At 34.5% G+C, this 25249-nt stretch overlaps 1 protein-coding gene across 7 annotated transcripts in view; it reads left to right on the top strand.

The window, feature by feature from the left end:
• The first annotated feature begins 2969 nt into the window (after positions 1-2969).
• LOC100368661 (uncharacterized) overlaps positions 2970-25249 on the top strand; it is a 34195-nt gene continuing 11915 nt past the window's right edge. For 2 of the 7 annotated variants that reach the window (XM_085490668.1, XM_085490667.1), the window contains exons 1-2: positions 2977-3378; positions 19114-19429. In XM_085490668.1, the coding sequence (XP_085346794.1) occupies positions 19123-19429 (307 nt within the window). In that variant the 5' untranslated portion in view covers positions 2977-3378; positions 19114-19122. Of the gene's footprint in view, positions 3379-19113; positions 19430-23231; positions 23265-25249 lie in introns of all 7 variants that reach the window. The other 5 variants (XM_006811501.3, XM_085490672.1, XM_085490669.1 and 2 more) reach the window with 5 other exon arrangements.

Genomic DNA, 25249 nt, shown 5'->3' with positions numbered 1-25249 from the left:
TACACGATTTGCATATCTGTGTTCGGTTTTGTTGAACCTAACCACAAAAGCGGCATTCATATATTTTTTTTGTCGAACAACCCGAGTAAAAGAATCGCCCTTTCAAAATAGTTGTTTGTCAGCCTTTTAGCTTATTATTCTGGATGTAAATGCCCGCTGCAGCTTATCATACCTGGCCTTCATCACGCTAAAGTTATCGTGTTGGTTTACGTGAAATGAGAGACTGGAAACTCGGACGAGTCCCAGTTTACAGAGGTCACTCGGGGTCATTTAGCGAATTAAACCCTTCCACAATAGTCTCATTTTTATGGTGAATTAGACTTTTACATTGAAACTGATTAGTCCTAATTAGTGTCACAATTTTTTTTTATTTTCTACGAATATTAAACTTACCAGTGTTTTATCCTACAATCCGGCAGTCTTTTGTTCGATCGAACAATTGTTTTCTGATCACTACTTTTTTATTGACAACGGAGCAATGATCATCTCATGAAACGAGGTGAAATGTTATTTTTTCAAGGTAAGTGATAGGTCAGAATTCGGAGAACAAAACCAAAAAAATGTCTACCCCAAAAAGTGCACGCAATGAGTGCCTTGGGGTCATCACGCATGTTCCGGGCTCGGAGACATGCGGCTTTCAAAAAAAAAAAAAAAAAGTTATGGCAATAAAACATAATTTTTCCAAAAAAAGCTTACTCGCTTCTGCAATAGGAATTCGTCTTAAATCGTTCCACTATGATATGTATTCGTTCAATTCAAGTTTTAACATTTTTAAAAAGTTGTTATCTTTGTGTGTAAATTTATTGGTTGTCTGAGGTACTACGTCACACTCCGCCTTAGCGTGTTCATTTCAGAATGCTCATAAATACTGGAAGGTAAAGCACCTAAGTCTGGGCTTCTGATGACAAATACCAGTGATATATTATATCCATACTCAGATGTGTAATCCCAGGAAAGGATATTCAAGTCTTTAATTGACATCCGGGTCTTTGAGACTTTAGTCAATTGATAAGCGACTATCGAACTCAGAATGGAGTAGAATGAGTTGAACTTAGCTGAAGTCTGAATATGTGAACTGTCAGTCCACAGGCAAGTTCTTTGGAAGTTATCCCCTAAATCACTGGCTCACTACATTTTCGGGATATCATAAACATAATAATAACAACAATTTGCTGGAGGAGAAAATGAAGATTACTGACAGTATCAGAACCAGCAAAGAAATGTCAAATATATAATCATGTAACTAAAGGCATTGTATTACCATGGAATTCGTATTTATATTCATTCGTTGTTTTAAATTGTGAGTGTCCATCGGAAATTACATGGACCAGTCACTCAGTGCTACCACACCATCTTCTCACGGTATATTCACTATTTTCGCACTCAAAGTGTACAATGGTTATCGTTGAGACAGAGCGGTCTGTGTCATGGGCTATACGAACCTTTGTTTGTTTAAACCGTTCGTATGAGTCCCACGCCCTCTAACGACGTAGCGGTTTTGTAACGTAATTGAGTGTAATGAACGCTTGTCAGCTCCGTTAATGTTTTGACTTGCGGTGTCCGTCAATAAAAACAAATACCGTTTTTAGGGATTTTCTATTTTCTAAATGTTGAGCACAATACAAGTAGAGTTGTCTATTTGTACCTATTGCTAAAATTCGTCCACGTCTTGTTGACGTCATTGATGCGCTATATCGATTGGGCGCGACTAATTGGAAGATATTGAGTGGGATTAGCATATTCTTAGGGACATTTCTTGCTAACTTTACATAGGGAAGGAATGGTTAGGAAGACTGAAGGTCCAGTTGCCTAAAGTTGCATGATCATCAACTTGAGTCATTTTGAAATTTGAATTACGTGTACTAATATTGCCAGTAGTCTTTGAAAGGGTGCCTGCGTTCTTTGCACGATAAAAAAACAATTCGGTTCACGCAAAGAACGCCAGGAGCCAGCGAACAAATAGAACTGAACATGGCCGCCATAATGTGCAAGTCAATTGATATCCCCCCTCAAGCTCGGAATTTTTCCTTAAATGTGCCAACTGTTGCGGGGATGCAATCGACAATGTTGTTCGGCATAAGTTGGGGCAGTATCCCTGCATAGTTAAATGACAGGTGCATACAAATTTGCTTACTTTCCCGGATAGATACTCAGTTCAATTTGTTCTGATTTACATCAAGGGTTTATAAATCAATGACTATATACATTTTTGTCAAGATATCTACACATTTCGTTTTTTCTGAGAGTGTGATATTAACGGCAATACTGATAAACAAACAACTACATTGTAATTGCCTACACGGTGGTTGTGGGAAAAAAACGAACGGGTAACAGCAGGACAATTTACACCGCACGGGGTCGCTCGTCACAACTGGGCCGCGAACCAAGATGTCATAAACTACAGTCACGCGTTTGCGATGTTGTGGAGTCCCGGTTATAGCGAGCATCGAGAGAGGGGTCCATACTACTGTAAATTTCAGATATAACACCAGCCCAGGGCAAATTATCTGTGTGTATTGGAGGGAAAGGGGAAATATACAGAGGAAATCAGGATAATTGAATGAATAATTTTCAAGCAATATTACAGAACAATAAAGTAAATATATTCCGTGAAAACAGTGATAAAAACACAGCGTGATAGAGGGATGCGAACATACAAAACAGCTGTTATTGACGACTCAAATTGACTGACTCATTGCTAACACTCAACTTATTGTCGACACAGGGAGTGCCTTCAGGTGACGTCACATCCACTTTCCAAAAAAATTAAATACATTTTAAAACCATATTCAATTACAGTTCGAATTGATGTGTTTTATATAATAGTATTTATAATATAAGATTATATATTTACTCTAGACTGATTATTTGAATAAAGCGTTGAATTGCATTCATGCAAATGTGTGTATCTGTACAAATGCTTGGGAACGAGGTGAAAATATCAGTGACGTGTGCAAGGGTGAAGCACCACGAAGTGACATCATCATCAACATTCCTGAGATTCCCTTGGACCTCTTTGCATGTTTTGAATAAAATAGGTCCATACATTGCCAGTGCTTTGTGCAAACTGTCCGAACAATACACTGTTCATGAGTAGGAAGCGAATAAGACAAATAGATCAGACTGATCATACTGAATGAGTATTTTGTGACGTGCTTGTCGAAAGAGGTGGGCGTCGGCTCGGAGTGATTTCCTTTTTATGTATTCAGTGGTGAGTCATAAACAAGTCTAAACTGTGCAAGCGTATCACCATTTTTGGATAAACGCAACAAGTTGTGTAGGTTCCACTGCCAGCCAAAACACACTCAACGCATCGAAGAAAACACATTGCTGCATTGACACCGAAGACTGTACAGATACTACGAACCAGGTGCTAAGGTAGGCAACGAACGCGTCGAGGGCCATGGTTTCGGGAAAACTCGTAACTGGGGCTCTATCAACCGATGTTAGATATCGGGGAATCAGCTGGACAGCCCCTCTGATTAGTGTCACCATGTCTGTCTTGAATCACATGTACGCACACGATTGTTTGATTGCGTTTTCCGACGATCCGTATGTCCCAGTTTCAGTTCCCGTATCTGAGAGATCAATACCATAATGATTTCACTTACGGTGCCAGCTGACGGTGCTAGATATGTACATGTGCGTTTCGGTGATCAAAGTCCAGATCGCAATTTCTTACTAAACTCTGCTCAAGTATAAAGTCAATGACAAAAAGGTCACTTAACAGCCAGGTGTCATTATTACTCCTGCCACGCAATTCCAAGGTCTGACATTCGAGCCACACACATCGAGCTCAGCTGTCATCGATACTGACAAATCATGTTTCTAAGTGATACAATATTGTCGTGGTAACTTTATTTCATCGAATCCCGTCACCAAAAAATGAAAACAAACGAACTATTGTCTTTGAACTAGAGTAGTTACCAAATTACTAGTAGTATACTTCTTGCCTTGTATTTGCGGCTAGGGTTCAGTAACAGTATGTTTTGTTTTTTTGCTGTAAAGCATAGTAACTGTGGTATGGCAATCAGTGTCATCATGGTCAACATTTCCGTCCATGGTGTCACGAACTTTGACTGCCTGTTTGATGTAACAGCAATTACTAAAATTCCTTGAAACCAAAATAACGCTCCTATTTTCACCATACAACTTTTCAAGGACTTGCAACTAATCCAGGACAACAGAAGGTGGTTTGTTCTATATACTGACAAAATACATAGAACATTCATTTGGTGAAATAATGAACTTGAACAAATAATTCCATTGTTTGAATTTCTAGTACATACCTTTTATTAAAAATCCATCTGTGAGAAAATTAATAGTATGAATATTTATTTTCTTCTTTAAAATTGATTGAATAGTAATAACATGCAATTGTTTTTAATTCCAAATGTTGAAAGGATTTGCAACTTCTAATATAAATGACATCCAATAGATATATGTTTTCTGGTTGCTTTAATAGCTGTCATTTGTGCAAAATGGGTGAGGAACAACACTGTCACATTTCTGATCTTTGGGAATACGCAGTCTTTAGGCAGATATATTACTATACCTGCTTCAGTTTTGTACAAAATATGTTGATTTTGCATTCATTCAGGTTACCTAAAGGTTTACAAAATATTTGTAAAATATGGAAAAAATCTATTTTTTTCATTTGTACACACGCATCCACAATGAAGCAGGACAAACAAGCATGTTCTTTTTAACTCAGCAACTGTGTAAATCTAGACTTGTCTGGTATGCAAAACACCTTTCAAATGTTTACAAACTTTTGGCAAAAACTTATACAACACATTGAATATGATAATAAAACTACAATTATTGAAGACCAATAGAACATAAAGAGAATGTGTAACACTTCAAATAAAATAAATTCAGTTTTAAAAAAAAAAATAATAATATTAATTAATATTTCACTATTGGTTCTTATAATTGTTCTACTGTATTTGCTCTATTCCAAAAATAGAAGTGCACAAAAACCAAAGAACAAATTTGTTATATAGTGAATCATTAAAAAAATTACTTATTTTGACCATAAAACTCCTTTATTATTTATGTAAATGTTGGACTACTAATAGAGCAAATACGGTGGTTCAAATGACTGCTACTGCCATTAGTAAAAACACTTAGGTGAGATAGAGTACATATACTGCCAACAAAATTTGAGTAGGGTCTCATTCATATCAGTAAAAGTAAACATTGCAATTTGTCCTTTCATTCATTCATTTTTATTGCATGTGTAAATTATCCAAGAATGCAAACTGTAAAATACTTAAAAAACTGAATAGAAATATTTCACATCCCACCTAGAATATGTAATGTACAATAAATGCAATGGAATATGGGTACCAGGTAAGGACATTACTGGGTACCAGGTAAATACATTACTGGGTACCAGGTGAGGACATTACTGGGTACCAGGTAAGGACATTACTGGGTACCAGGTAAGGACATTACTGGTACCAGGTGAGGACATTACTGGGTACCAGGTGAGGACATTACTGGGTACCAGGTGAGGACATTACTGGGTACCAGGTAAGGACATTACTGGGTACCAGGTAAGGACATTACTGGGTACCAGGTAAATACATTACTGGGTACCAGGTAAGGACATTACTGGGTACCAGGTAAGGACATTACTGGGTACCAGGTAAATAAATTACTGGGTACCAGGTAAGGACATTACTGGGTACCAGGTAAGGACATTACTAGGAACCAGGCTTGGAAACTCTTGATACTGGCCTAAACATTACTGATTACCAGTCATGGAAATTACTACAATGTAGGTACCAGGCAAGAACATTATCGGGTACCAAGCAAGTATGTTACAATAAACCAGTCATGGACATTATCGGATACCAGGCAAGGATGTTACTGAGTACCAGACAAACACATTACTGGGTACCAGGCATGAACGTTATTTGGATAAACTTATAACATCTAGTTATGTTCTCAGTGACATCTTTATTTGTCTAATAATATCCCGGATCTGCTGTATTAATTATCACCTTATAAGGAGTATAATTTTTCCCTGTTTCCTGCACAGCCGTTTTCCTTTAGGGGGTTATGCTACTTGTCTTGAAACTTTCCCTTTGGTATGATAGTTAATTAGTAGCCATTAAAATTATATACAACTATTAGCCAAAAGTAATTAGCAATTGATTTGTAAATGAAAGTGATATTTACTTTTAACTATAAAGTTAATCTTGTAGGTATTTAATAGTTTCACATTACAGAAATGTTTAACGCTTTGGTTGTAATGTGCTATATCAGTAATTACCAGTACTGGTCTGTAGAATGGATCATGACTTCTCTACTTGGCCCGCATTAATGTATGCATATATTAATGCCCATCAATAGTTCTGTATATATACTGTAAATTACTTTATTTTATTCGGAATTAATTTTCACTGAAATGGCTTTCTAGGTCTTTTGTATGGAATTTATTTTCAGTGATTGTTTATGAGTTGAATGTAAAATATAAGAAAAAAAGGTATATTTGATAGATTTTATTTTCACTGAACCATCCTTTTCATAGCTAAAAAGTATTTACAGTAGATGTAAGATGCCATTGTTGGTTTTTGAAGAAAATGATGTCTGTATTAATAATGTCATATTGGATGATATAATCTTTCAATCTGTGACTCATTATTTGTACGAGTAATACAAATACTGATACGTATGAATTACAAATATCTACATACTTCCTTATTATTTCCTCATTCTTTTGTCACTGATGTGGTCTAATTGTATGCTCATATTTATTAATAATCTACTAGTAAGTTACTTTGGGGCTTGTGTTTAAAGGGGAACCTTCCAAGCCCAGGGATTGCACCAAAGAATCATGGGACACTATTGTTTATGTTGTTTACAAAGTTAATCTATCTTTTGTTATCCAATTTTAATCCAGAAAGTAAATTTGTTGTGAGATTAGGCTTAACTGGAAGTGCCCCTTTAATGAATATGTGGGTGATAACAGCACAGATGGCTTTCTGGGTTAAAATAATCAGTCATGTGTTGTCTGGCATAGATACTACTCTTAGCGTTAACTAGTCATTCCCTTCATCTTTATAAATATTTAAAAATTCTCAGGGCAATTAATTCCAACAAGCCAATCAACACACATAGTGCACACCAGATGTTCCAGTGTTATTCAGTCGGCCAATAGAAATCTCTCATTTCAGTTTGAATTGTGAAATTTATAAAAGATGAAGCAATGTACTATGAGTACATAATACCGCTATAATCTGATTAGGGTTAGATTATTTAAAACAAAATCTATTCTCTCTGCTGCCATTTGTCTGAAATGATACCAAAAAAAGTTAGGACAATTTGAATAAATACCAGAGAACATCTGAATCACTGATGAATCACAGTCCAACGTGTAATCCCAGATTATGTAATTGCTTGTTGAGTGCCAAAGTTGTCAAATTTCCATTCTCTAAAAAGACACCAAAGGCATTAAATTTAAAGGGCGCTAGCCATCGCGCCACGCATGTACGAGATATATGGGTCTCATATAAACAAAGATGGCGATTTTAAGAAGTTGTGAAGATCAACGAGCACTAACTGAGATGTTACCAAAATTTAATTAGGTTTTTTTAGGTGATTGGAAGTTATCAAAAGAATCACCGACAATAATTAGTGTAAGTCGCGCCCAGGTCAAACCTCATACGTGTGATTTCCATTAGAAGAGCGCATTGGATTGTGGGAAAATCGATGTTTATCAACACAAATGTCACATTTGCACAGCGTGACGACTACCACCCTTTAAACAAGTGTGTATATGATGACTAAAACATAGACATCAGCAGATTAATTGCTTAAAGGTGAGGGATAAGAAACAGCATGTGTGGTGTACATGTTCCTTTGCATAATCAAAACACGTAAATGGATTATTTTGGTAGAAAAAAAAAAGAGTCAACTTGACTTGCCTCTTGAGTCTACGCTTAAAGCTGTTATTTTTATCTCTATTTTGTTTGAAACCCTTGGCATGTAAAGTATTTTGCATAATTTAATAGTTGCAACGGTTACCGTATTTGTAAAATACCTGGGTTAAAATGCTCTTGCCTGTAATCAGAAATCAAAATTTGATGTTATCGAATAAGCATTTTCCATCGGTTAAAATGGCTTTTCAGGTTCTTAATTTGTTCCTCTACAATACTACTTTACATCTATTAGGTTATACTATTAAATTGTGGGTGTTTTAAATCGGTGACAAATCTAAGTTGATGTGTTTGTATGTGTACTGTTAAACATCAGGCAACAATGTTTGATTTAGTGTGTATTTCTGGAGACTAATTCCATGGATTATATTTAAAGTATTTGTATTCAGTAACTGATTTATCTGGCATTCACATGTGTGCACACTCACATTCTAAACCTCAGTAGTGGGCATTGCCCTGGTACCATAATTTAATTGGATGATTGATGTTCAATGAATGTTAGTAGTAGACCCTGGGAACTATTTGACTGACCAGAATACTGAAAAGACTGATCTAATGTTAGAGTGTTTGTTCTTTGATACACTGTATGTGTCACTTGTTGCCATGGAGGCCGGCACACTGAAAATGTGATCGGTTAGTCTGGCTGATATTTGCTCCCAACTTATGTAACATAAGAGTGCAGGTAACAATGATTCAGTGTCAACATTTCATATTAAACTTTTAATTCCATCAGAAAAATTATTTTGTTTATTTAAATTTAATGCACTGATCTTAGTATAAATAAAATTAGTGTCTATGATGGTTAAACAAAATTGTATTTCTATGATTCAGCATTCAATAAATACAATTTTTGGTTTACGTGAAAATACAATGTATAGTATAGATAATATACCTGTATATACATGTATATACAGCGAGGACTGGAAGTGGCATGATATATATCAATATTGATTGTTGCTGGATCTCAAACCCACCGTATTATAATAGTTTGGTACACATTATTTTTGTTGATCATCAATAAAACTATCATAAGCTGAATTTTGATAGTTGATTAATAAAGCATTTGAACCATAGCAGCCATTTTGACAATTTCAATATTTATGAACTGATAATGCAACAAGTCTAATTCCACCATATCTTGTATTTGAGCTGACTAAATCAGAATACTGGGATCAGAATACTTGGGTCAAAACACTCGGTTCCACACACTGCGCTATGCTCAAAATACTAGGCTCTGATTACTATTTTAAACATTCAGCGAGTTATTAAGAGATCAAGAAACCACGTCTCCCAAGAGAAACACTTGAGTTATGGCACTTCATGTGTCCACACTCTCTTGAGAACTTATCCCATTCTTTATTAGTCCCCGTTCGGACGGAGTCCGAAAACGGGGACTTATGTTTTGCCCTGTATGCGTCCGTCCGTGCGTCCGTGCGTCCGTGATCACCTGTATCTCGAACATGCATGGACCGATTATGTTCAAACTTCACTCATACATCACACATTATATGGGACATATGCACATGCATTTTTTTCATGATCCGATTAACGATAGCCGAATAGCGGCCATTTTAAGGCCGAAAATGCATCAAAATGGCACATTTTCACCATTCCGGACCCGGATCTCAGTTATGCATGGACGGATTTCGTTCAAATTTGGTACATACATTAAACATAATAGGACCTTGATGCACGTCATTTTTTTTTTCGGATCAAGTTCGAAATGGCCGACTGGCGGCCATTTTGTTTTAAAGAATTCAGTTCTGGATCCGTATCAGAGACATGTCTGGATTGATCAAGTTCAAACTTCACACACACAAGGTACATCATGTCACAAATATGTATGTGCATTTGTTTCATGATCCCATTAACGATAGCCAAATGGCGGCCGCTTTAAGGCCGAAAATGCATTGAAATCGCACATTTTCACCATTCCGGACCCAGATCTCAGTTATGCATGGACGGATTTCATTCAAATTTGGTACATACATTAAACATAATAGGACCTTGATGCACGTCATTTTTTTTTTCAGATCAAGTTCGAAATGGCCGACTGGCGGCCATTTTGTTTTAAAGAATTCAGTTCTGGATCCGTATCCGAGACATGTCTGGATTGATCAAGTTCAAACTTCACACACACAAGGTACATCATGTCACAAATATGTATGTGCATTTGTTTCATGATCCCATTAACGATAGCCAAATGGCGGCCGCTTTAAGGTCGAAAATGCATTGAAATCGCACATTTTCACTATTCCGAACCCGGATCTCAGTTATGCATGGACGGATTTCATTCAAATTTGGTACATACATTAAACATAATAGGACCTTGATGCACGTCATTTTTTTTTTCAGATCAAGTTCGAAATGGCCGACTGGCGGCCATTTTGTTTTAAAGAATTCAGTTCTGGATCCGTATCCGAGACATGTCTGGATTGATCAAGTTCAAACTTCACACACACATGGTGCATCATGTCACAAATAGATATGTGCATTTGTTTCATGATCCGCTTAGCAATAGCTGAATGATGGCCATTTTAAGGCCGAAAATGCATTAAAATCACGTATTTTCACAATTCCAGAACCGGATCTCAGTCATGCATGCATGGATTTTGTTCAGATTTAGTACAATGTGTTGTACATATGCAGGTGCATTTCGGTCATGATCTGCTTTGAATGTATATGTCACTCAAATATGAACGGAACGGGGACGTGTCATTGACAATGACTTGTTTACATATAAACCATTACTTGGTGTATATATGAATATTTTGGGTCAGATTTTGAACTCCACTTAAACATCATGCATCAGAAACACTTTATTTTTTGGTCTATGGTTTATTTCATATCCAACAAAACAATGATGTAATCTTTTGTAATGTATGATGATAATACTAGAGATGTAATAACACTATGTACTTTCCAGGAATCTATTTTTAAATACCAAAATTTACGAAAATAAGCATATTTGAACGTAATTTTAGAAGGACACCAATGCAACTTCCTTATGCATCTGGGAAATTGCCTTTGAAACCTCTGTGAATTTCAAATAACTTACTTTCAGTGCAGTTACATAGAAGTGGCTAACTTGAAATATTTTCCTGCCATATGCAGCAGCCATGTTGTTTACTGTTGCTTCACTGTTCGCTTTTTCACTGATAGAAATTCAAACTTGGTGAATATTTGAATTGAACCATAGAAAGAAAGAAAAATTTTTTTCACACGAACGATTAAATGTAACATCTACTAAAATTTACTCCCAGTGAATATTTCTCCTTCATGTTTTCTGAAAATTATAAAAAGTGAGCTTTAGTTCAGGAATGCGAATGAGCATGATGAGTTAGTCTCATTTTTATTTCTGTTCATTACTATGAATATACTACATGCATTCATGCAAAAAGTCATGAAAAAAATGAGTGATAGTTTTAAGGAAAATGGCTTCACCTTTTTGTCCAATCACCTCTCCTAGCATCTGAATTTAAATATAATCTTAAATCAATCATGATTTATATTTCCAGTCTTATATGTCCTCTTTTCAATTGTAAAATTATATGCAATGGGTGATATCCATAGCAGCTGTGCTGTTTTGTAGTTATAGGAGGTACTGGTCATTGCCATGGCAACCGTATTATGTTATCACCTGAGATTTGTTACACTGCTTTTTCACAGTGTAGACTGAGTTTTACTAAATTGCAATGCTTGAAATCCCAGATACATGTGTATCTTCATTGAAATGGAAAACTATTTATTGCCCCTGTCGCTAGAAATCTGATGTTGTAATGAAATACAGTTTGACGTCCCCTCTGAAGAACCTTGGTGAAATATTCACTGCTATGTAATTTAAAGCGAGGGGGAGTTGACACCACCACATATGGCAGACGACCATACCGCGTCGTTTACAATAAAAAAAAAACGTTTTTAGCATGTGGTGTTATTGTTGCTTAGGACTTTGCAAAATTTATGAAAATTCATTTCACAAATTTACTATGGTTTACTCTATCTTACACTTACCAGCATCAGTGTGCTACGCCAAGTCAAATCTTATATTTCTTATAGTCTTGTACTGAAGAATATTGATGTACGTTTCATACCTCTAATACATAATGCATGATGCACTTAGCGTAAGTATTTGCATAGGTTAAGCTGGATAAATAGGTATAAAGGGTCAAAAAGGGGATGGGTCACCTCGGATGTCAGCAAATTTCCTGTGCTCCTCTATGTTTACTGTAAAATGACTAATTTTCACTGGGTTTAAATTTCACTGATTTATCATTTCAGGCATATTCAGTGGGTTTTAAATTCACGGTTTTGTCATTTAGATAATGCGTTCTATGCTAAATTTTACATATTCACTGTGTTTTAATTTAGCGCATTTTTCCAGTCAGCGAAATAAGCTAAATTAAAACCCAGTGAATAATTACCCCCTTTACAGTATTTCGTCGGTCCAATTCGAGCATGCATTTTAAGGTCAGTGCAAATACTAGAAAGCATGTGAGGTACCTAGTACACATGGAGGTGCTATAAATACTGATGACAGTTGAACAAAATACTTGTCAGTTGGCTACTTAAAGGTACTATAGTAAGCAAATAACCATTATCGACTTGAATGTGTTTCCACTAGAGATACAGGAAGTGTGCGTCTGTTTCTGTAAAATATTTCTGGTAGCTTCTATTCATTGCAAGTCGGTGTGTTCTATGTATAGAAATACTTAATTTTACCAATATACTGTAGAATACTTTATTTTCGCTTGGAATTAATTTTCGCTATTTTCGGTGAAGGAATGATTCAGTGAAAATAAAATCCAGCGAATATACCTTTTTTCCTATATTTTACATTAAACCCATCAAAAATCAGTGAAAATAAATCCTATACAAAACACCCAAAAAGTCTTTTCAGCGAAAATAAATTCCAGCGAAAATAAAGTATTCCACAGTATTAAAAGTTGTCATAATTTAAATAAACTTCCACCGCTACTATTTTGCTTTGTCTTACCCTCAATCTAAAAAGAAAATTTTCTTTGGAAAAATATTGATTCTTTATCTGCGTGTATAATTTTGTTGTCTTTGCTTGTCCATATCTTGTTCACAATTTACCTTGCCACTCTATCTATATTCATTTTTATATCTGGGAGGTAATGTATCACATGTCTCAAGCTCTCTCATATAATGGAAATTATTGTTGATATTACAAGATCAAATTACTGTCAAGCTGGGTTCCTGGGTTCTTGATCAATTATTCTTTTTCACAAGTCGTGGACCATGATTCATATTGTGTGTAATGAATTCCGCACGTACATATCGCAAACTGAGATGTAGTCTCCGGGACGTTTTAATCCCCCTTGTGAACTTTGATTCATTGCGTTTGCAATGAAATTACCAAGTCACGGTAATTCAGTGGAATGTTTTTTTTATTTGAAATTTGATATTGCCGTTTAATTTCTGAATTCAGAGCTGATCAGTCTTCAAATGCATGTACATTTGTAACAGCTATATGTTCACCTATATATATATAAACGCTGACTAATAATAATAATATAATATATAATAATAATAATATAATAATAATAATAATATAATATATAATAATAATAATATAATAATAATATAATAATAATATAATATATAATAATAATAATATAATAATAATAATAATATAATATATAATAATAATAATATAATAATAATAATAATATAATATATAATAGGGCTAGAACTTCATAGAAGCATCAAAGACATTTGCCTTGGTGCCTGTCGCAAATATATATATATTTTGTACAAGGCAATTTTATCAAATTTTGAGAATCGGTGTCAACTCAATAGTTGGTCAGGCTCTGCTTAGTACAGAATCATACAACTCGGCTCTGAGCGTCAGGCACAATGGTATATATCTGTAGTTCAAACCATTAAAACGTACACCCGTGTATTAAGTCAAGGTGCAGGTCTTGTTCAGTTTACATTCACTCTATAGGTCATTGTGAACATTGAAAACTATACCAACTATAGAGCACTCATTTCTATATACTACATGTACATGTATGTATTAAGCTTATTTTATCGAGCTCATCTTTATCATCTTTCGTAAAGGTTAACCTTTTCACCACCAGTTCCCGCTTTTCATCACAAATTCAAAAATAGTCCAGTTTATAGACTGCACTTTTCTTCAGAAAGTTGAGACCAAAATAGCCAAATTTTTTTTGAGTGAAAAAACTGAAACTTTACCCAAATTTTGTTCATCGGCTCCAAAATTAAGGTTCATTTCCAGAAATATTGAAGAATACATGTACCGGTATAAGAAAAAAAGTGATGACAAATTTTGGCCAGAAAGTCTGGAAGTGAAAAGGTTAACCATTAGAAAATTTTACTGGGATATTTTTGGAGATTTCAAGAGAAAAAATCTACAGAAACAAATATATTCATCAAACAAAACCCACACATATTTGATAGAGCAAAAAGGAAAGATGAATTACAGCAATATCATGTCTCAAAGATTTTCTAAATGCTTAGTATTCTGACTTTGTTATATCGTTTGTATTGCTACATTTTACAAGTAGCAGTAATCGTTACATTGTGCTCCATAGGGACTTTTTCATTAGATTGCTTTTTGCTTTGTAAAATAACTAAGTTCAGTCAAGTGAACAATCCTCACTCCTTGCTTTCAAGATTGGGAAACCCTTTAAAGACTGAGAAACCCCCTTGAACAGACAACTACCAACTAAAGTAGTTAATTTAAATGGCATTTACTTAAAAATAGTTAATGAATGTTGTCTGATTAGCAGCGTCTCATTTCACTTCTTCACCATAGCACAGTATTGCCATGCGACATACTGGATTAATTTGGACTCAGACTTCTACTCTGTAACATAGATGTCAAAGGTCAAAAGGTCAGACTGGGGTCGCACCACAATTAAACTGTCAATGGGCAAGCAAGTTTGTAAAAAAAAAAGGGAGTCTAGTCTTGTACCCAAGGTTCACAGCAGTTCAAAAGAAGTGAAAGAATATTTGGTCTATTACAAATCCAAATCCAAGTCCAAGTCCAATAGAGGCATGTGTAAACCTCAAAATTTTTTGTTCATTTTTTTAGCTGTAATTTTTACTTTCTAGTATATCAAACTTGCATTAAACATTTAGACTAACTTTTTATAAGAGATCATATACTATAAAATACTTTATTTTAGCTTGAATTAATTTTCACTGAAAAGACATTTTGGGTGTTTTATATGGAATTTATTTTCAATGATTTTTGACGAGTTGAATTTAAAATATAGGAAAAAAGATGTATTCGTTGGATTTTATTTTCAGTGAAAACATTCCAAGCAAAAATAGGAACTTGAAGTAATTGTGAATGCTACTAAGAGTATTTTGAGATTGGAACAATTCTATCGTTATATATCCCATAATTCAAACTGATTCAGTCACGCTGATTCTGGCAGTATTGATTCTAGCAGGTGTCCACCATTTTAAAACACAATTTATTTTTTTTTTCACTAAATCCTATTCAAAAACGGTTTATTCTGTTTATCTTATATTATAAAACTTTTCAAACATATTTAAAAAGTAAAATAAATGTTTGGTTTCTGCTAAGGGTAACATATTTTTAGCCACTGTGGCAAATAATACTGTAAAATACTTTATTTTCGCTTGGAATTAATTTTAGAAATGATTGAAGGAATGATTCAGTGAAAATAAAATCCAGCGAATATACCTTTTTTCCCATATTTTACATTCAACTCGGCAAAAATCAGTGAAAATAAATTCCATACAAAACACCCAAAAAGTTGTTTTTTCAGCGAAAATTAATTCTAGCTAAAATGAAGTATTTCACAGTAATTCTATTATTAGTTGGTTACCAACCTGTATAGGTACTCTACTAACGTTGGAAATAATGTGTGTTCATGTTTAAGCAGAGGCCAAGAATTGTATACATTTTTACAGTAATTTTTAGTATACTTTATACCATTAGAATATGAAATCGTTTATGGATTGTGTGATAAATCTCAAGTCTCAAATGGAATTGACAAACTTTCGACATGTGTGCATGTGGGTTGTCAATGGCTTTCATTTGTATTTTATGTCAGCAATCTATTTGAACACTCAGGTATTTACTCTGTAAACAATTGAACAGGAGAAAGGGAATGAGAAAGTTAAACAAAAATCAAAGTAATTAATCTTTCTGATGATAAATAGCAGAGAAGTTAATGTTTCTTGTTCACTTATAACCCTGTTTGCAGGAAATCTAATCTATCCTTTAAACTTCCTATGAATTATCATCGGCAATTGAATAACCATGTCCAATTATTTGGCCCCTCCCATATACTTACATTCTTATTTAGTCTGATGTATAAAAAAAAAAAAAACTATGTTACGTGATGTATGTTCAATTGTCTTTATTATTTAGTATAATTGGGTCAATTTTAAAATTGTTTATACTTATTACTGGGTAATGTTGTAATTTGAAATGATGAAGCTCAGCATTGAAAGTAGATAAATAGATGTACATGCAAGTTATAATGGTGTACATGGCAGTTTATGTTAATTATTCTCCAGTTTAATTGCAAAAAAAATTGTTGGACTCAAGTCTGAGTAGCTATTGAATGCCAAGCCATGTTTGCAGCAATATTAACAGGCTTCTTCCAAGAGCATTGTAGAATAGGGGCCCTTCTACTCCTTCAATTTGGGTACATAGCAGAACTCAAAATCACTACAATGTATTAAATAGAAGTAATTTACATATTCTAGTGTTATGCAAATTAATCACAGGTTTCTCAGTAAAATTTGACAATCTGACAAACATTTCTATAATATTTAATACATTTTGTATTCAACTAGATATGATACATGTACAAGATATTTCTAAGATGAAATCACCTTATTTATCGGCAATCAAATTTACTTGGGGGTAAGATTGGTCATAATACTATAGTATTTTCCAGGGGAAAGCATTTCTATTTCATTATTATTTTCAATTAAATGTTGTCACAGACATTTGCTTGAGTAGATCTAATTGCAGGCATTGAAACTGACAAGTAAAAATGTGCGTGGCATGTGAACAAAAGACACAGCCCTGCACTTGCTTGTTGTTCATATCCAATCTCATTTTGGAATCAGCTGCCCACAATAGATGCAGAATCTACTAATGAATATAAAAAAGTTAAAAACAAATATGAAAGACCACAGGGATATGGCAGGCTTTACTATTCCATCTAAAATATTTACACTAGAGAGTATGAATCCTGGAGTTGAAAAAGCATGTACTATGAATAAAAATGAATTATTAGTCACTGAACAATGAACAAAGTAGTTTAGTGCATCATTTGCTATGTTGTGTGGCAGAAACTATGGTTACTGACTGGCTTTTGCTATCACAGAATCAAGCAGGTCATGTTATTAAGTTGAAATCAAGTAATCAAGTTAGATCAGTGTGACATAACGTACTGTAAAATTACTAATTTTCACTGGATTTAAATTTCGCTGATTTACCATTTCGGGCATATTTAGTGGGTTTTAAATTCACAGTTTTATCAATTAGATAATGTGTTCTATGCTAAATTTTACATATTCACTGGGTTTTAATTTAGTGCATTTTTCAGTCAGCGAAATAAACAAAATTAAAACCCAGTGAATAATAAACCTTATTACAGTACATTGTACCCGGTAATCACGTAGGTCACATTATTAGGGTAAAAGATATCCAGATGATGTAACATTAACCACGGTTACTAATAAAGACGGTTAGGAAACGCTATTGTTAAAAGGTGTGAATCTGCCTAATCCCTCAAGGATGCGTGTCGCGCTGTGTACGCCCTCTTGAGATTTCAAGGTCTACCATTTTGTTTAATTTTTGTGTCGATCACTTGATGTTCCGCGAATTTGAAATTTTAAGCTCGTTTTCGATAGAATATCCACGTTTAGTGCACAAGCTCTACAAAGAACTACACATACTTTTCGGATGAGTACTCTTTGTGACTGTGATAACATTCAGAATCGAGAATCGTCATTTATCGTTTTCACTGTCATGAAAGTAAGCTTGGGTCTCGGAATAAAAAGTAACGAAAATTCTAACCCCTAAGTCACTATTTTAAAATACATTATATTATAAAAAATACTACCAAATGAATTTTTAGTATACTACTGTGCGTACTTATGAAGGTTGTGTGCGATTTGGGGTCTGATTAGATTAAATGTTATCGTTTTGCATTCGCGTCACTTATCAGCCATTCTGTTTAAGGTCATAACACTTTTTTTGTAGACGCCGTAGAAATTGTTGAAAATGTATTCAACATTTTCCGCCAGTTTCATAAAATGCCTGTTTAATTGTTCTTGTCTGTCCTTGTTTCAGTTTTTTGTAAATTTTTCATGTTGCAATATTCAGCGTGCCGTTAATTATGAGTTTTAATACTCCACGCTACAATTTTTGAACTTTCTAGCAGTCTCTTCGCCAAATCAATTTTTCGGACCCTTTTTAATCGTTTTAATTTCATTGAACTGCCTGTTGTTGCACATTTGGTGTGCTTACATGCATTTTGTAGAGCATGGGCGGGTTATTTCAGTTATCTTATCGCATATTTTGTTTATTTCCAACAAAATGTATGTGGTATCATGGCTCCTCATTAAAACTTTCACATGGCTGAAATATAAACACTTGTATGGTTTCATTGACGTCTTTTTTTCTGATCATGTTTTGTTGGTTTTTTTATTTCAGTTTTCTGCCGATCTTGTTCTTTAGAAACGAAAATGCCATACAAGACAGGCAAATTTGTATTGAGTTTAAACCGAGCGACAGGTTTTGTCAGGATTCACTGGAACAACTTACACTTTAGTATTACTTAAAGTATCGACAGAGACACAATAAAATGGCGTGCAGTTGTTGATTGCAATGAACTCTGGGAAAATGACGTCATATTTGCGTGATTTCCTGTCTACATTTTATGTTAATGAGTTATCACAGATTAGTACGTCTTTTGTTTCAAATGTTTGCCCGCGACACGCATCCAATGAAAAGAACATGGTTTGTTTCCTAACCGTCTTTTTTAGTAACCGTGCATTAACCTTCATTCTTTGCCTCAATCTAGTAAATTAAAATCCATGTACAAACACAAAATGTCAGTGATGAAAAGCTAAAGAAAAACCATTCATGTTTTATTTTATTCTTTTTTTTCAAATGCAGATTCCTTCAATGATGGATGTACGTAAGGGTGGAACTCAACAGCGATTGGAACAGCAGCTGTCATCCCTTAACGTGACAGAGCCAGGGACGGTCACGGACACTAGTTACTCCTACTCTTACAATCCGCCGCAATTCCAGAGCCAGCCCAAGAAGTTTGCTCCAGTCACTGCCCCCAAGCCAAAAGGTCAGAAAAACGGGCGCATTACAAAATCCGTCCATCCACCACCTCCTGGGCCTGAATCATATTCCCAAATAACTGCAAGCATGTGCAGTCAGCCTAGTGCTATTACAGCAGTGACGCAGCATGGCAGCCAAGGTAGTAACTAGATAATTCACCGTTTAATCATTTAGTGCTATAGTGTTGCTTTCACTTGTGTGGATTTATCTTAACATTACCAGCATGTTTCATCTCTCATTTCTTATCTTTCTTGAGAGCCATTGCAAAGCAAAATCTTGTTTAATAATAATAATAATAATAATAGACTTCAATGCAAAATGGGTGAATTTTTACAGTAAACAAGAATTGTTTTTGATGTGGCTGCATCTTTTTTTTTTTCATCTGGAACTTTGTCTTGCTATTAATTTTTTCAGCGCCATTATCAACTTTTGGCGCCAGCAGCAGAATGATTGTGTACAGTCTGCTCATATCGTATACACATGAATGTTGATGAGAATTCACTAGAATACTGCAGTAATTCTAACTGTCCGTATGGATCAAAATGATGATGCAATTTGGTGACAATTTCACAAAATGTGAAAATATTTGCAATCCAGTTTGGGCAGGAAAAATATCTGGCACTCAAGGAGTTAAAGTCGTGCAATACTGTATACCTTTTTCTTTTTTTTCTTTAAATGTCTTTTCTGCTGAATTATGTACATGTAACCATGGTGACAGAGAACACGATGACAAGAGGAAATGGAACACTATTTTCTTACTCTCAGTCTCTTGGCCATGTTTGTCTATAATTTTATCAGTTTACAAAAGGTGACTAATGTTACCAAGACGATCGCAAAAATGATTGGAACGAGATAATCATTTACCACAATACATTCTTATGGAAATTAATTGCGTGATCTGTCAGTATATAAGTTCCAGATGAAATATATTTATAAAAAATTGTTGAAGAAATTTTCTGCGTCGGTTGCAACATTTAGGTTGAAGTGAGCTTTGGCCTGATGTCCTCAGTGTGGACCTCGCTTGCCTGAACTCTAATACCTAGTGTGAATCTACCTACTCTTTTGCATAATGAAATGCTAACTTCGCTATTTAAACCCAATAACACTTCCACTGCTTAAAAATTGCTTGTAATGTGCGAGTCCACCTAATTACATGTATACAAGTTCAAAACCACCACAGGTAATAAATTATCAACATTCATAAACATGTAAATTTTTTACTATAAAATAACTATTATTTGTTTATGTTGAAATCTTTTTAAAAAGGTTGTCACATCTCTTTTCTTCATCTGTCACATCCCACCAATTCTTGTACATGTATCATGTTCAATTAAATAGTATCAATGTGCATTTGACCCCCTAACTGTACATTTGTGTATGGCCACCTAACTGTATTAAATTGTGTGACCACCTAACTATAATAAATTGTGTGTGACCACCTAGCTATATTGAATTGTGTGTGACCACCTAGCTGTATTGAATTGTGTGTGACCACCTAACTGTATTAAATTGTTTGTGACCACCTAACTGTATTAAATTGTGTGTGACCACCTAGCTATATTAAATTGTGTGTGACCACCTAACTATATTAAATTGTGTGTGACCACCTAACTGTATTAAATTGTGTGTGACCACCTAACTGTATTAAATTGTGTGTGACCACCTAACTGTATTAAATTGTGTGTGACCACCTAACTGTATTAAATTGTGTGTGACCACCTAATTGTATTGAATTGTGTTGTGACCACCAGACTATATTAAATTGTGTGTGACCATCTAACTGTATTGTGTTTTGATCACCTGTTTTAAATTGTTCGTGACTACATAACTGTATAAAATTTTGTGTGACCATTTAATTGTATTAAATTGTGTGTAACCACCTAACTGTATTCAAATGTATTGTGACCACCTAACTGTATAGAATTTTGTGTGACCACCTAACTGTATTAAATTGTGTGACCACCAGCCTATAGTAAATTGTGTGTGACCACCTAACTGTATTAAATTGTGTGTGACCACCTAACTGTATTAAATTGTGTGTGACCACCTAACTGTATTAAATTGTGACCACCAGCCTATATTAAATTGTGTGTGACCACCTAACTGTATTAAACTGTGTGACCACCAGCCTATATTAAATTGTGTGTGACCACCTAACTGTATTAAATTGTGTGTGACCACCTAACTGTATTAAATTGTGTTGTGACCACCAGCCTATATTAAATTGTGTGTGACCACCTAACTGTATTCAACTGTGTGACCACCAGCCTATATTAAATCGTGTGACCACCTAACTGTATTAAATTGTGTGTGACCACCTAACTGTATTAAATTGTGTTGTGACCATCTAGCTATATTAAATTGTGTGTGACCACCTAACTGTATTAAACTGTGTGACCACCTAACTGTATTAAATTGTGTGTGACCACCTAACTGTATTAAATTGTGTGTGACCACCTAACTGTATTGAATTTTGTGTGACCACCGAACTGAATTAAAAAGTGTGTGACCACCTAGCCATGCATAGTTTATGTAAGACAACCTAATCTTGCCGAGTTTGTAAGACCACTTAAGATTGCAGTTTATGTAAGACCACCTAAGATTGCAGTTTATGTAAGACCACCTAAGATTGCAGTTTATGTAAGACCACTTAAACTTGCCTAGTTTGTAAGACCACCTAAGATTGCATAATTTCTGTAAGACCACCTAAGATTGCATAATTTCTGTAAGACCACCTTAGATTGCATAATTTCTGTAAGACTACCTAAGATTGCATAATTTCTATAAGACCACCTGACATTGCATAATTTCTATAAGACAACCTAACATTGCATAATTTCTGTAAGACAACCTAAGATTGCATAATTTCTATAAGACAACCTAACATTGCATAATTTCTATAAGACCACCTAACATTGCATAATTTCTATAAGACAACCTAATATTGCATAATTTCTATAAGACCACCTAAGATTGCATAATTTCTATAAGACCACCTAAGATTGCATAATTTCTGTAAGACCACCTAAGATTGCAGTTTATGTAAGACCACCTAACCTTGCCTAGTTTGTAAGACAACCTAAGATTGCATAATTTCTGTAAGACCACCTTAGATTGCATAATTTCTGTAAGACTACCTAAGATTGCATAATTTCTATAAGACCACCTAACATTGCATAATTTCTATAAGACAACCTAACATTGCATAATTTCTGTAAGACAACCTAAGATTGCATAATTTCTATAAGACTACCTAACATTGCATAATTTCTATAAGACCACCTAACATTGCATAATTTCTATAAGACAACCTAATATTGCATAATTTCTATAAGACCACCTAAGATTGCATAATTTCTATAAGACCACCTAAGATTGCATAATTTCTGTAAGACCACCTAAGATTGCAGTTTATGTAAGACCACCTAACCTTGCCTAGTTTGTAAGACAACCTAAGATTGCATAATTTCTGTAAGACCACCTTAGATTGCATAATTTCTGTAAGACTACCTAAGATTGCATAATTTCTATAAGACCACCTAACATTGCATAATTTCTGTAAGGCAACCTAACATTGCATAATTTCTATAAGACAACCTAACATTGCATAATTTCTATAAGACCACCTAAGATTGCATAATTTCTGTAAGACCACCTAAGATTGCATAATTTCTGTAAGACTACCTAAGATTGCATAATTTCTATAAGACAACCTAACATTGCATAATTTCTGTAAGACCACCTAGACCACCTAAGATTGCATAACTTCTGTAAGACCACCTACATGTAAGATTGCATAATTTCTATAAGACTATCATGCAATTGTAAGTTCGTGTGACATCACCTACACGTAGTTGTAAGTTTTATCTGAGATCGCTTAATTGATGATCTGTGTATCTTTCTTTTTTCTATTTCTTTCTCTTCTTTCTCTTTCCAAGTAGGACCCCTTCCTCCTGCACCACCTCGTAATAAAGGTAACCCTCAACTCTGTACAAGTGAATCTTTTTCTTATTACACCTAATACTTGCACAGTGTGTGTCTTGGTGTACTGTTATACTCATACATATGCATGTTGTATGTTTCAGGAAGCTTTGTTTTAAATGCGCTGTTTGTTACGCTTTGTGGAGCCTAATGTAAACAGTTTAATTTTTACTATTGGAGAAAAAATATAGAAATTTAGGATTTTGACACTCCATGTCATGGAATTTTCACTGCTACAAAATTGTTCGATTTTCACTGACCTGCGTAATTCATGAAAATGTGTCTATCAAAGATAATTATGCAGATTCCACTCGCACTCGTCATTCTTAACGGTCAACTATCAACCATCATTTTAGTTAGTCCGCTATTTTAAAACTGTTTCATAAATAAGTTTGAAATATAAGTGTATTGCATCTCTTGTGAAAATCTATAATCTAATGGTAGTGTGAACCCTATAATGTAACATGACTCATTCATAATATTACCATGGATACTTAGTAACTTGAAACTCTCTTTCTGTGTAATAAAAAAACATAATTATGACTCAAAACTAACATAGTTAATTTTCATCGCATTTCTTCTTATAAGGCTATCAATCATTATTTCTATGGATGACCTGCATTTGACCTTTGAATTTTAGGAAATATTTGATGATCTGAATTTGCACGCAATTTGGGAAGTATTTAATGGCCGTTCAAATATCAGTGCTTTTTGTGACATTCAAATGCTGACGATTATTCATTTGAGCTTGCGTGTTTACTGGTAAATTTATTTTTGAATAGCGTTCCAATCTAACATTCATTGATTCACAAAGCTTCCTCTGTTTTGAATTACTGCAAAATCCTAGTGAATCATTTCATTGTGCAAATTTAGACTATCACATTTGTCGCGTAATAGTCAGAATCCAACTCTCATAAAGTGACTGTAAAGAATGTTAATTCACACAGCGGTTATGGGAGACTTGCATACGTGTGTTAGAGTGATTTGTGTGTTTTGGCATGTGAACAGTATTTATGTAATCTTGTTTGGTGTGGAATATGTGTATTCATTGATAAATCTGAAAGAAACTTGCATTTTGTCTTTATAAATAAATTTTTGAAAATAAAACTAATTTAATTTTTCTCATTTTCTTGTCCATTATTGCCATTATTACTGGCCACCTAACTGTATTAAATTGTGTGTGACCATCTAGCTATATTAAATTGTGTTGTGACCACCTAACTGTATTAAATTGTATATGACCACCTAACTGTATTAAATTGTGTGTGACCACCTAACTATATTAAATTGTGTTGTGACCACCTACCGGTAACTGTATTAAATTGTGTGTGACCACCTAACTGTATTAAATTGTGTGTGACCACCTAACTGTATTAAATTGTGTGTGACCACCTAACTGTATTAAATTGTTTGTGACCACCTAACTGTAATAAATTGTGTGTGACCACCTAACTGTAATAAATTGTGTGTGACCACCTAACTATAATAAATTGTGTGTGACCACCTAACTATATTAAATTGTGTTGTGACCACCTACCGGTAACTGTATTAAATTGTGTGTGACCACCTAACTGTATTAAATTGTGTGTGACCACCTAACTGTATTAAATTGTGTGTGACCACCTAACTGTATTAAATTGTGTGTGACCACCTAACAGTATTAAATTGTGTGTGACAATCTAACTGTATTAAATTGTTTGTGACCACCTAACTGTATTAAATTGTTTGTGACCACCTAACTGTACTAAATTGTGTGTGACCACCTAACTGTATTAAATTGTGTTGTGACCACCTAACTGTATTAAATTGTGTTGTGACCACCTAACTGTATTAAATTGTGTTGTGACCACCTAACTGTATTAAATTGTGTTGTGACCACCTAACTGTATTAAATTGTGTTGTGACCACCTAACTGTATTAAATTGTGCTGTGACCACCTAACTGTATTAAATTGTTTGTGACCACCTAACTGTATTAA

Source organism: Saccoglossus kowalevskii, chromosome 15 (genome assembly GCF_978046115.1).
Source record: "Saccoglossus kowalevskii chromosome 15, keSacKowa6.1, whole genome shotgun sequence".
NCBI classification, from domain to species: domain Eukaryota; kingdom Metazoa; phylum Hemichordata; class Enteropneusta; family Harrimaniidae; genus Saccoglossus; species Saccoglossus kowalevskii.
This window is presented reverse-complemented; position numbering and strand designations above follow the sequence as displayed.